The sequence below is a fragment of the Lepisosteus platostomus genome, chromosome 17, assembly GCF_059453375.1.
Source record: "Lepisosteus platostomus isolate fLepPlt1 chromosome 17, fLepPlt1.hap1, whole genome shotgun sequence".
Lineage (NCBI taxonomy): Eukaryota > Metazoa > Chordata > Actinopteri > Semionotiformes > Lepisosteidae > Lepisosteus > Lepisosteus platostomus.
In genome coordinates, this window is record NC_142627.1 from 10,260,053 (window position 1) to 10,273,756 (window position 13,704).

General features: G+C 40.5%; 1 protein-coding gene across 7 annotated transcripts in view; it reads left to right on the forward strand.

Moving 5' to 3' along the window:
* Positions 1 to 9,943: 9,943 nt before the first annotated feature.
* LOC148646103 (phosphofurin acidic cluster sorting protein 2-like) overlaps positions 9,944 to 13,704 on the forward strand; it is an 87,097-nt gene continuing 83,336 nt past the window's right edge. For 3 of the 7 annotated variants that reach the window (XM_088609954.1, XM_088609956.1, XM_088609959.1), the window contains exon 1: positions 9,944 to 10,441. In XM_088609954.1, coding sequence (XP_088466080.1) covers positions 10,209 to 10,441 — 233 coding nt within the window. In that variant the 5' untranslated portion in view covers positions 9,944 to 10,208. The remainder of the gene's footprint in view (positions 10,442 to 13,704) is intronic. The other 4 variants (XM_088609958.1, XM_088609961.1, XM_088609957.1 and 1 more) reach the window with 3 other exon arrangements.

A 13,704-nucleotide genomic window follows, 5' to 3' on the forward strand; every position in this document is an offset into this window, starting at 1 on the left:
TGTTGTTGTTGCAGCTGGAAAAATAGCGCAGACACAATGCAAACAAGGAAACCAATTATCACAGATGTTATTCATGAAATGAATCCAGTTTTTAGAATGTGAGCAAGCAGTCAAAAGCAAAACTCCTTTTCTTTGTCTGGATATAGCACAGCCATATATTGTAATAACAATGACAATCTGTAACTTCAGCTGCCTTTGCAATGTGATAGTCTTCGATTTAAAGTTCTGTTACAGAATACCAGTGTAAAACTGGGTATTACTGCTGGCTTCATGTACACAAAGATACAGAGGAGGCTGAAGAAAGGAACAGAACAATGGATTAAGTCACTGAAAAACTATCACATACTCGTCCTTCTCTCTAAACACTGCAAAAGCAGAAAACACTCTGGAAGCTGCAAATTAAATGCAAAAAGAATTAGACAAAATTCAAGAGGGTAAAAACACCTGGCAGATGATATTTAATGTGGACAAGTGCAAAACATTGGATCCAAGTAGTAAAGCTATAAATATAAAATGGTAAACACCAAGCTGGAAGAGCCCACTTATAATACTAATGTGTTTATTTTGAAACCTGATTTTTATCTGTGGGATGATAGTGTGGAAGCAGTAAAATGTTGGTATATACAGCTAAGAGAATTGAATATAAATAAGCCTATTTAATGTTGGAAATTGAGCAATGCATTAATAAACTTTTAAAAATTGTGTACAATTTTGGCTCAAATTTTTTGGCTAAAAAAATATTATATATTGAGGGAGAAAGCATTTAGTGAAAAAGCATTCTATTTTTCCATCAATGGTACATCTAAATTAATCAGGTTTTTTTGGTATTTTTATTGTTTTTAAGGTTACTGGAGGATTTCTGTTACAAAAGTTGTACTGCCATAAGGTTTGGATGACTGTAGGATTTTGATCTGTCTGAACAGAACACAGCAACACAGTATTTTTATTGTGCCACCAGAGGGCGATAAATCCTGGAGATTGTAATACTGTATATCAACGATAATTTCACAGAGAGCTACAGTAGTACAACTGCAAAGAGTATGGCATTCCTCATGAACAATCAAGACCTGCTGTAATTACCCTCCACTGATTAACACTTGTTCTCTGTATAGGTTGTTATTCAGACACCCAAGAGGAAATCTCCTATCAAAATTGCTAGACTACACCCTATACTGTCACTAACTGTGGCTGAAAAGCTGATCAACATATTTATGTTCTCTCAAATTGACTACTGTAATGCTCTACTTGCTGGGGTATCTAATTCCACTCTGAACAAACTGCAGTATGTACAAAATTCAGCAGCCAGGATCCTGACCAGGTCTAGGGCAAGTGATCATATTACTCCTATCCTGGAGTCCTTGCGCTGGCTTCCTGTCAAATTCCGTTTGGAATTTAAAAACCTCATGTTCACCTATAAGGCTCTGCATGGTTGGCACCTCAGTACCTGTCTGAACTATTATCGCCCTACTCCCCACCTCGCAACCTTCGCTCTTTTAATTCTGCCCTCCTTACTGTCCCCCAAGCCCGTCTACACTGTATGGGTGACAGGGCCTTCTCCTGTTATGCCCCAAAGCTCTGGAACTCTCTGCCCAAGGATATCAGAGAGTCACCTTCTCTAAACTCCTTCAAATCCAGACTCAAAACCTTCTTCTTTAGAAGAGCCTTTACTTAACTGGTTCCATTCTTCACCCCTCTTCTTTTCCTAGTACCACATCCACGGTCTCCTCTCTGTATTGTAATTGTGTTTTATCTTGTGTATTCTTTTTATTTATTGTTGTTCTCATTCTTTAAAGCGCTTTGAGAAACCACCTTTAAATGTGCTATATAAAATAAAGTTTATTATTATTATTATTATTATTATTATTATTATTATTATTATTATTATTATTATTAAAATCCCAAAGCACAGTGCAGTGTAGACATGTTATGTGCTGAAGTTCTAGCTCTGGGCCGAGTGAATAACACAGCACTTATTACCTTATAGCAGCTTCCTATTTTATTTGTTTTTGTCATGATAATCCTGGATGAGATCGAATGTGAAACCTTTCCTCTTATCCATCCATTTTCAGTAACTACGTGTACTTCATCCTTAGAAAGCCATGGTGACCAAGGGCCTACCCCAGCAGGCACAACACAGAACTACTGTCATGGGTGACACTAATTCATCATGCCTTCCTACTTCTTGGTTGTTTTTTAATGCTTGGGACCCTCCTTGGCAAGGTGTTCTTGCTTTGTGCCTGGTCCATTGTAATTTTAGTATCTGCATTTTGATAGCTTTATTACATTATTACTCTAATCCAGAAGTTCCCGGCCCTGGTCCTGTAGGAACGCTGTCTCTTCTTGTTTTTGCTCCAAAAGAGCTCTCGATCACAGGCTAATTGATTTCAGTTTCCTGTGTGGGTCATTTTAGAAATCTGCTTGAAGCTCTAAAGGGATCAAATGGGATTTGTGATTGGTATCAACCCTGGACCAATTTCCAAGAGCCAGAACTGCCCTCATTCAGACATGCTGCCTGCAATGTAACCAGCTGGAGTCCCTGTGGGTGTGTGTGTTACAGTGACTTTCCCACCTGTGTCTGGCCATCAAACACAGATCAGCTAGTAAACGCTGTTTAGGCATAAATAACAGCAAGCAAGCGTAGGAGAAATGTCCCAGCATGGAGTTCTGTGTGCTCAAGTTTTTGGAAACAGTAAACTTTCTGTCAAATATTTCTGACACTGAGATCTGACCATCAGTCAGCACTGAAAGTCTGGGGCTCAGCAGGAATGAAAACAACGGCTCCTGGGCTAGGAATGGCTGGTCTATTCCATGTTTTACATGTATCTGAGAAAGAAAACTGACACATAATCTGTATAATCAGTGGATATCAACAACATGCATTTTATGCACAATGTGTGCAATAATTGCCTAGATAACCTTATACATAGCCATATACAGAATGCAAACTGTAAGCTGTATATATACTGTACAGTATATAACATGATATTTCTCCAGGACAGTCTAACATTGTTTAAATCCCAAAAGGACATAACCTCACTGTGATTCTGTCCAGAAACCTCCACGGCACTTTGTGCGTCCCTAGTTTTAGAAGGTATTGTGTAAGAAGTTCCAGCTGCTCTTCCTACCCAGCATACAAACATAAGAAAGATATAAAGGAGAGGAGGCCATTCGGCTTCTTTCGTACTTAGTAGTTAATTGATCTCAGGAGCTCATCCAGCTGTTTCTTGAAGGAAACCAGACCACCAGCTTCAACAGCGTAGCTGGGCAGCTTGTTTCATTCTCCCACAACCCACTGCTCAACGAAGTCCCCCTTTGTGCTGCTTCCTGGATAGCGTCTCACTGTTGATCCTGAAGAAGTCCAGGGGTGGCTTTGTCAGGGCCCTTGAGGATGTTGAATACTTCGATCAGGCACTAAGCTGGAGGCGTTTGCCCGTCTATTACAAATGATCTATTTTCAGGCTGATTTGCACATGGCTTTAGAGGGGTTTACATTTCCCCGGACCTGTTCCCTGATGCACACCTGCAGCGTTTGCTCAGTAAACACCACGGCTGCTCTCAGGCCCGAGGCTTATTAACAGCCCAGAGTGGGCGGGTGAGAGCACAGCTTTGCGGGGCCACTTAAGCACGCCGCTCTTCATCAGGCGCATTGCAAACAAACACTTTACTCTGCCGACAGATATTAGCATGCGTGTTGTGCTTTGATGATGACATCGCTCGTCTAATTTAGTGCTTAGCATAATAAACAAGCGCTCGTCCCTTGATCGATTTACTAAGCAAACACAGCTGAAAAGAAAAATTAATGACACAGTGAGCAGCTAGTGTCATTAAGATGTCAGGCAGGAGCATTTTCTTCTCCAACGCATTTGTACTGTACTACAACTGTCAGTTTTGGATTGTGGCGGTATAAATCCCGAGACCTGTCTTCATTAAACACACTTCTGATGAGCTCTACTAACTACACTTCATAATGCAACTCAACAGCTTTTTCCAGTGACAGAGCACTCTGGCTGTTGCTTTGTCAATGGAAGGCTCCTTTCAGTGGGCAGTTCTGAGGGGTCAGGTGACCCATCGAGGAAGCCAGGCAGGTCACCGGGTCATACGCTGTTGCCAAGGCAACGAAGGGGTAAGAAGAAGCCAGGGGGAATATACATAGGAGGTGTTGATCCATCACTTTGGCACTTGAATTACATTTTTTATTTTAATGACAGAAAACAAGAAAAAAAATGCAGTCTGATCCTGCTACTCTATGAATATTTATTAGGCTGGATAATGGCCAATTACTGTGAATGCAAGTGATTTATTATAAACGTTGTTTTAAAGTTTCTGTCTGACTTGAAATGTATAAATAACATAAAAAATATATTTTGAAGCAACTTTGCTGAGTAATGTTAGGCTGTTTGACAGGATACAGCCAGGGGAACGACCCTCAAATTAAGCCTGGGCTCATAAATTATGTAATAACCACTCTGTTTACAGACAGTTTACAGGGGGGGAATGATAAGATTTAATTTCAACCTTGTTTTTTTAATGCCTTGTAAGGCAGAAAGATAAAATGAGTATTATCAAGATAAGAGGGAAAACGGAGAGATGAGCTCTGCAGAAACACGGTTAGGAACCTTCAAATCGTGAAACACCCCACCACTCACTCAGGTACAGTAGGAAACAGAGGCTTATCAGAACGGCTATATTAAAACTGAAATATTGACACAGAAGACTATACAGAAAACCAAAGAAAATCTAGCCTTCTCTGAGCTCTGGCTACATTACGAGACAGCCATGCTGTTTGGAAAGCATGAACTGCTCACACACATTACCGAATATACAAACCCAGGCGTGCGTGTATTCACATTTCAAACCATCAGCAATCGCACCACTGCAATTTTCGAGCGTTTCTGCTAGCGGCGACTGTGCGCGCCACCTAGTGCTGGTCCTATTGTCATTACAGCCTCCTCTCTCCTGCTCTATAGTGGCTATTCCTCACGCAGATATAGTGTGGTTTTTCTAATAATGTGTCAACGATTCAAAACTTTAAAAAAACATTCTTGGAATACGTGTATATCTGAACTATATTGTCTAGCTCAGCTTCTTTGTAGGAAACATAATTGAATTTGTTGCAGTTGCTGCAGTCCAACAGATATGGAGAGTGAAATTCTATGGCTCCATTTGAAGTGTCTTAAATGTCTTCTTTTCTTAAATTACATATTACAGTACATGGTTCGTTTTGGACATTAAAATAAACCCTTTCTCTCACAGCCTGAAACACAGCACTGCTTTTCGCATATTTTAAAGAAGGAAAGTTAGTCCGTGTAGAGTTCTGTAGCCTCAGCATCTTGAACAGAGCTGTTAACTATTGGAATCAGTCCTGGTTCTCTTGAAGGACCCGCCCATCATTTTATCACCATCGGTTCTGTTCATCACCGTTTCAGCGCCATGTTGTACCACAAGAGGGAGCTATTGAGAATTTAGGGTCCCCTGGGTCTTTGTTAAAGTTAATTAAACTGAGGGATCTTGCATTTTTATTTATGTGCCGAATTTGGTTAATATGGTAAACTATTGCTAGAGGTTTCCGTGAAACAGGATCCTTCCCCCAGCAAAATCGAGACCACTGTCTGACACACCTGCGTTGCGTTATTAAAGGCAATGTTGGGCAGAGCGGCAGTCTCCAGTCTGAAGAACATTGGCGATAATTACCGTACATCCCACTACCACTTTTAAAACCCTTTGCCTGCGTGAGGATAAAATCACAGCAGCATCTCTGAGAATTCCCTGAGCTGACAGGTCTATCACATTCTGAAGCTCAATCTACACTCAGTGCACTCAAGTCTACACGAAACCGCAAACACCCACCACACACACACACTCTCTCGCATATACACTGAGCCACCGACAGATGGCGCCCTTTCATTCTCTCACACTAACCGCTAACCAATCTTCCTTACGTGAGAGAGACGGGAGCTAAACATCCCCCAGGAGTCGAATCTAAAAAAACAGGGTGCCAGGCAATATAATCATTGGACGGGATCAGACCTAATCAGATCATTCTTACAAATCACCGTAACATTAGAGTTTTTGTACCTGTTACAGACTATTGGTAGCGTAGTCAGGCTTTATCCGAAATATAACACTATTAACATTTCATGAGTAATTATTTATACTTTATTTGATGCTGGCTACAGTGGCTTTAGCAGCAGTAAATACTGAGATACAGATGACTGGTCTTAAACCGCCAGCTTCGTGGACAGTTTTTACAGGAAGTCTTATATCTTTTTTACAGCCCCATCCTCCCTCACCACCGAGCTGTGTATGATGTGGCACACAAGAGCTAGAATGCCGTCCCTACTAACCAGTTATTTAAAAATCCATAGTAGCTTCTATTGTCGAGCCTTTAAATGTTTCGAATACCCCATTGTCAAAAATGCACTCTCAAAGGGCAGTTACTGTAAGTAATGGAAAACTCACCAGAATAGCATTTAATCATCTTTTTATGTTGGCATCAGTGAAGACCCATAATGGACTGGCTGACAGCACCGAAACCTGGGATCACATTAGGAATGCAGCACAGTGTGACAGAAAGTTCAAATTGGGCAGTAGGTTGGATTTCACTGCTTCATTAGATCCAGATAAGCCTTGTTTGAATACAATAAAAGTGCATAATGCATCTAGCAAAACGTGCAATACAGTATTGTACATCAGCATATTGTTTTATGTAGAGTGTAATATCCTCTGGGATCTTTCGGCATGAAAAGCAGTAAATGAACATTCTTATTCTTTTTTTCTCATTATTATTATAGGCTCAGGATATTATTATTAATGGACAGCAGGGTGCCTATTCCATCGGTTGCTTTTACTGAAAACGTACTGAATCCTTGTAATGCTTTTTTAAATGCTTGAATGTAAATGAAATGGATACACATCTAGCTAGAATTATGAGTGTAAATTTTACATCACAAGTTAACATTTAGTTTAACTGCAAAAGCGTAATTGTATCAATGTTGATTTTTTTAACCATTCATTTATACACCTTGTGTGACTTGAACTTTATTAGAATATATCTGAAAGAAAACCACTTTTACTCGGCAAGTAAGACATAAAAATGAAAAACGGGCTGATGAAAATGTGAACGGAGCTTCGGAAATTTATTTGCCCTAGGTATATCTAAACTGAACCCCAGCAATCTTAGCAAGGTGAGATTTGAAAGCAGTAAAAGCAATTTATGAAAAGAAATAAAAATGATATAGTCTGTCAGAAAACTCATTTCAGTCTACTGTCCTGTTTGTTACATTTCAGTCACTCATCACTTATTTCACTACTTACTGGACAGCGAGAGGAAACTCAGAACAGCTTTCTGCACTGACCTGAGCCCTTTTCTTTTCATCCGATAACAGCTCTCCTTTCTTTTCACCTTTGGAAGTAGCCATAGAGACAATAAGGCTTAGTTTAAAAGAAAGCCCATGATTCCCCATTGGTGACCTAGGGTCAATAAGGTGTTATTGCCAGAAAAAATTTTCTTACTTTGATTCCTTTCCTCTGCTGTGTTTCTTATCAGTCGTGGTTACAGGAGAGCAAAGGGTAATGGGAAAGAAAAGGCTCCATATACAGTGAGTAAAAAAACACAAGTACACAATTCTCCTACACTATTCTACACTATTTTTCTATGAAAAAAGCTAAAAGCAAGCTCCCTCCTCCCTTGAACACTAGTGCAAACAGGTGTGTGATGTCTTGTACAGCAGCTATCGTATGACCTGAGACTCTCCTGACTACACTGACATGGCTCTGTGGGACAGATGGGATGTGCTGTGGGGACAGGGTGCAACTGAAAAATGTAAGCACGTGTTCCACCAGAAAAGACAAGCGAGCAATCATGAAACAGTTACTCTACTTCACCTGTCATGTACCTGCCTGTGATTTACTTTCCTGCATCGGACTTGTACTTGCAGGATATTTCACAAGAGGATTAATGGGAGAGCATATGTAATACAGATTGTAAGATTGCCTGAGATACCCAGTCAACTAAGATACAAGGCATATGGGCTTAAGATGAACAGTTTCAGAGACAAAGAAAATCCATTGGCAGGCTGTGAGAAATAGACATGTACAATCACTAGCTGTTACATTAAATGTCGTGGTCTGATTTATAGGAAAGTTGTTGGTTTAGTAACCAGAAAACGTCATGAAAAGAGGAGTGTATCTGACAAAGAAAGATGTTTGCATTTTTTCTTGCATGACGAGAGTGGAGGCAAGTGAGGACCTGTCATTTTGCTGATTATATAGAGTTCCTCAAAAGACCGTTCTGTGGAAAACCAACTGGCAAATGGGAACTTTATTACCCATAATAAATTCCATTAAAACAGAGCAGAGAGGGAAGGAGCTACATGAGCATATAGAAACAAAAAACAGGATTAAAAGAATCCTTATGCCTCAGAAGGTCCGTCACACACAATTTTAAGGAGAATATCTGGATCCAATGAAGAAAGGTGGATCTTGTGTACTCACCTAACTACCTTGTACACTGTAGTCATGCGTCTCCTGGTATATAAATATAGGAAACGACGCCTGCAGTTTAGTACAGAAATCTGTGCTGCAGTGCTCTACTGGTTTAAAGGTTTGAATGAAATTGAATGAGCTCAATCTTAAAATAATGCATTAATAAAACTGATTAAAAAAATTAATGGCTTTTCATTTCCAAACATCAGTCAAAAGGGCTTTTGATATGAAATCAGTTAAAAATGTCCCCTTTGACTCAGAAGTGAAATAGTCAACTTTGTGCTTTATTTTCCCTTATTAGGTTTTTGCTTACTCTTCAGATCTGATCATTTAGAACATTGGTGGTGGTGTTTTTTTTCAGTTATTTTGAGATTAAAATTACAGCCATATATATAACTGCAACATGTGATATGAGGTACACTCTCCATTCTTTGTTTGAGAGACTGTAAATGTTTAAGCTCCTTTGATCTGTTATAGTGACGAATGATATGTGAGTTTGACTAAGTGTTTGACAGGCCTGGTCCTGCTGAGTCAGTCGTTCTATCAGCAATGTACAAAAATCCATTGGGTTTACCTTACTACTCAGTGTGTCATCATCATATTTGCTAACAGCGTTTATGCGGTTTCCTGTTCAATTCATCAAACTTTTCCCAACAAAAAGCTTGCAGAGTGCTCAGCAGGAATGTCTAGCACCTTATTTGAACAGGAAATGCTCATAACTTTCCCCAACACAGACGATTTCAATAATTTTCAGTAAGACGGGAAGTCACCTACTGTAGGTACAGATCACCAACCACACTGAAGCCCGTGAAATGCCTTACACAAAACCTAGATAATAACGTAATTAGGAGTGTTTTTTTGTAATTAGGTAATTTTAAACAGACTAAAGAGCACTTTTCAGGAGTTAAGTAAATTTACTATTAATGGGCTGCTTGCTAAATCCGGTGTTTTTGATGTGAATGAGTATGGTCACTATACAGTAGCTGGAGGGGAACGTTTTAACCTTTAACAGAGAAGATTACGAGGGGACCTGATACGGGTATCCAACATCTTCAAGGCAGTGATAAAGTCAACCAATCGTATTTTTCAGAATAAACAGTGAAAAATAACCAGAGAGCACAAGTGGAAACTACATTACGTGGGAGTGCATTGAAAACTGAAATCAGGAGGTCCTTTTTTACACAAAAGGTTGAGATTTTCTGCAACACACTTCCCAGCTGTGTTCTCGAAGACGAATAAGTCGCATCTTTCAAGAAGTGGAGATAGGAGAAAGTGGTCCCCTCTTGTTGGGAATCTTTAATTAACTGGGAAAATTTGGAGAAAAGGCATTCCATTTTTTAATTATGCAAATGGTTGTTGGATTACAGAACAAGCTAACCAGACGTGCTGCTGAAGCCGATGCCCTTGGCTTCTTTAAAGAAACAGCTGGATGAGGTCAAGTCGCTGACTACCAAGCGGGCTATAGATCGGAAGTCTCCTCATTTGCAACCGCGTTTTGTTTCTTGTTGCTGTTCAATCGCTCCCCCTGGCGTACTTCAGCAAAACTGCCTTCCCTCCCGTCTCTGGTCGCTCCGTGGCCCCGCCCATGAGTGCCTCTTGAAAGCCTGAGCTCTCCGGTCCTGGATGTGTTGTTTCATTGAAGGAGCGGGCAGAGTCGCTGGGAGCGGCGAGCGAGCGAGCACCAGCGCCAGACAGACGGCTTCAGCTGCTACCCGGGAGAGGCGATGATGGCGGCGGCTGTGGAGAGAGGAGGGGTTCGGGCCGCCTTCCTGAACCCAGGCAGTGGCGGCGGCGGCGGGCCAGCGGTGGCGGCCACCCCGGCCGGACCCGGGGCGGCTGCGGCAGCGGCAGCGGCAGCCGGCGGCTCGGGCTCTGGGAGCTCCGGCCCGATGCCCGTTCCCATGAACCTCTTTGCAACCTGGGAGATAGACCGCTCTTCCCCGAGCTGCGTTCCGAGGTACACACAACAGCCCGGAGAGATCTGATTTGATTTGATTTTTTATTATTATTTGTCTCATGCTTGGGTCTCCGGGGTCTAAGGCTGGGTGAAGATCAAGACCAGTGCCATTCGGGCTGGTTTTGCTGGGGGGGGAAAAAAAATGTGCATGTGCAGTTGGGGGAAAACGGCAACCGATTTGTGTAGCTGAACACCCCGCTTTCTGTGACATCCATAATCCCCCTGTCATCCCCGTGTTTGTTCTCTCTACAGTAGCTGCGTAACAGATTGAGTGTAAGCGATCAAGCATGCATCGCACATTTTTTTTTGTATCGGGGCCTTTTTTTTTTAGTAACGCAGTCGTTGGGATGTCGGTTTTAAAAACTGTCCGTCGCTCTCTTTTTTTAAAGACCTTTGTGAACTGCATGTCACGGCACGACAGGAGTGACTGGTCCGCAAGTAGTGGGCATTCACACCCTCTCCCTGGGCTTGTAGCGTTGGCAGATACACACCGAGATGCTTTGAGTTACTGACCCGATAAATGTTACAAGGTCCACGGGCTCTGGCATTGAAAAACCACTCAGTTTTGTTGGTACTTTATTTTTTTTTTTTAAAGTCGCAGTGAATAAAGGGGATGATTTTTATGAGAGCATCAGCGATCGCTCAGGTGCAACTTTAAGCTTTAGGTACTAGACCGTATATTGAAAGCTGAAATTGTGAATGAGTGTGTAACTGCGGGGTTGGGTGTAAGTACATATACACTACATTTCTAGGGCTGCCTTACCCCTGTTTTTTTGTTGTTGTTGTTGTTGTTGTTGCATTTTGCTGAAAACTCAATAGATGTTGTGTTCTTTTTATTCGAGTGTGGAATAAATCTTGTAAATTGTAAGACCATTTATATTGTTATAAAACTGAATGTTATTTTTGTGATTATAGCTGATTTGTATCTTGCCAGGGTATTAACGCTCAATTTTTAGGCTTTCATTTGCAATGGCTTGTTTGTAGCTAATAGAGCCAGGCTTCTGTTTAACCTAAGTAACTATAAAATTCCATATTACTTGGTTCATTTAGGAGATATGATCGAAGCAGGCGCATGAGAGATTTCGGTCATACTGCTGGTTATAGCCATTAAGGATGTGTGAAGTGACCGGGTTATTCCAGTATCGCTTTGTGACTAATTTGCTGTCAAAATATTTGTTTGCGGTTTTTTGTTTTTGTTTTGAGACAACGTTAGGAATTCCAATTCACTGGTGCTCCTCTATCTGTAATAAAATCGCTTGAATAGCAGAAACGTGTTGTGAAATTTTGAATGCCCGTACTGAAATAGAGTTCAACGCGATAATGTCAGGATAAAAGTAATAAAATGTTTCATCCCACGATGTAGATTACTTCTGTCTCTCAGGCGTCTATAAAATCATGAGCTGTGAAGAATCTTTTGATGTTACACTTATAAAGTGTTTGCAGAGGTCGACCAGACTTTTATTTAAAATTGGTTAGCCGGATCTCTTAGATTGAGACCTGAGCTATAGAAAACTATAGGCGTCTTGAACGTGCTGGACAGTTTTTTTAATCATATCGAGGTGATTTTAAGACGGAAAAAACTATTTTCCTTGCGATCTTCCCAACATATAGTATGTATTTGTATTAAATGGATGATAATAAATGCAATTTGCTGTTTTCATTTAGTTTCTATATAGTGTTTAGTGCCTTAGTGCAATTAGCTGTTTTCATGGTCTGCTTGGAATGGTTTAGCTATTTTTCAGTGCATACTAGATACCTTTTTAATGTGTTTGAGATCTAAAGGTTTGTATATTTCAAAGAATGCTTTGTACAGCCTAGAGTTAACCCTAGAAAATAAATGGTAGCTGTAGAAATGATCACCGATATTCAGCATGCTAATATTTTTACATCTTCGTCCGGTGTTGCCCTGTGATGCAATTTATTTGGTTTTATTTCTCAAAATGTCAAATAAACGTTTGAATCTTTAGCTGAATGCATTCACAGCCCCAAAGCTTTAGGACAGTTTGTGTGTGTGTGGGAGAGATTTTCTGCAACTTTGTCGTAGGAATCATTCATGACCCCAATCTGTTTGATGGCGATATTACAGGTCAGTCTCTGACAGCCCCCCATTGCACAAGTGTACTTCTTCTGAGTGTAGCGACAGTAAATCACGTATTTTGACGTCTGACAGAATTGTAACGTCTCTCTTCAGATATAGTCTCATCATCTTGAGAGCTCCTACTGACTGCAAGCTCATTGTTTCACATTAGTGGTTCAGTTTTGCTTTGTCTTGCTGTCTAATGTATGTTTGTAGAGTGCATCCAGAGGCATGAGAATGAGTTGATGAATGTATTGTTTTGGGAGTAATGAGGGCCGCTTCTGAGTGATATTGCCATGCAATACAAGTTGTATGTTTTTTTTTAATGTAAACTGTCTTCTGCAGGATACCTGAATTCTCAGATGAACTGCTAGCTAGTGATAAAAGAGCTGATTTGTGCTGTACGTTTTCCTTATGTGTGTTGGTAAGAGCTGCTCAGGCAATAGCTTTACACCTGTTTATGACTCAAACTTGGTGAAGAAGGAATAGATGATGAGTAAATGTATTCAGATTTGAATAGGCTTTTGCAAAGGACGGGTATAAAGTTCAGAGGCTTCTAGTGCACTGACGTCTGGAGAGCTCCTCATTTCTTGTTTAATATGAGGGCCAGTGTTTAAAAATAGGTGGCCATAAATCTTTATTAAATAATTTATTTCAAGTTCAAATCAATTAGGAATGTTACACAGTATCAATTATTCATTACATTTGATCAGAGTTTAATTGGAATGGGTCTGAGCACAGTTGGGTTTTTTTTTCCCTATGCCATTAAAAGACAAACAGAAGTACTTCTCTCGGTGAGATGCTTGAGAAATTATAGATTGCTCCTTGCTTTATGAGTGAGACCTCATGCCGATAAATGTTCTCATTAGCGACTGAGTCAAACGTACTGTCTGTGTAAAGGCTTAATATCACTCCGAGCTTTGATGGTTCCTGTATCTGTGGCCCCAGTTTTCTCTGCCATCTTTCCCATAATTCGGAGAGAAATCTGTGCTGTCTGGTAATTGAGATTGATTCTTCACCATGGTGGTATGGATCTCTAACAGCTTTGCGCTCTTGTGAAACTGGTTCAGATCTTCCAGCTCCTACTGATTTCTAATGAGTTTCATATTTCTTCTGCTTTTTAGCTGAGTTTTTCACACTTAAAGTTTTGCAGTTGTTTTCAGAAAATGGGGAGCAGTTTTTGTTT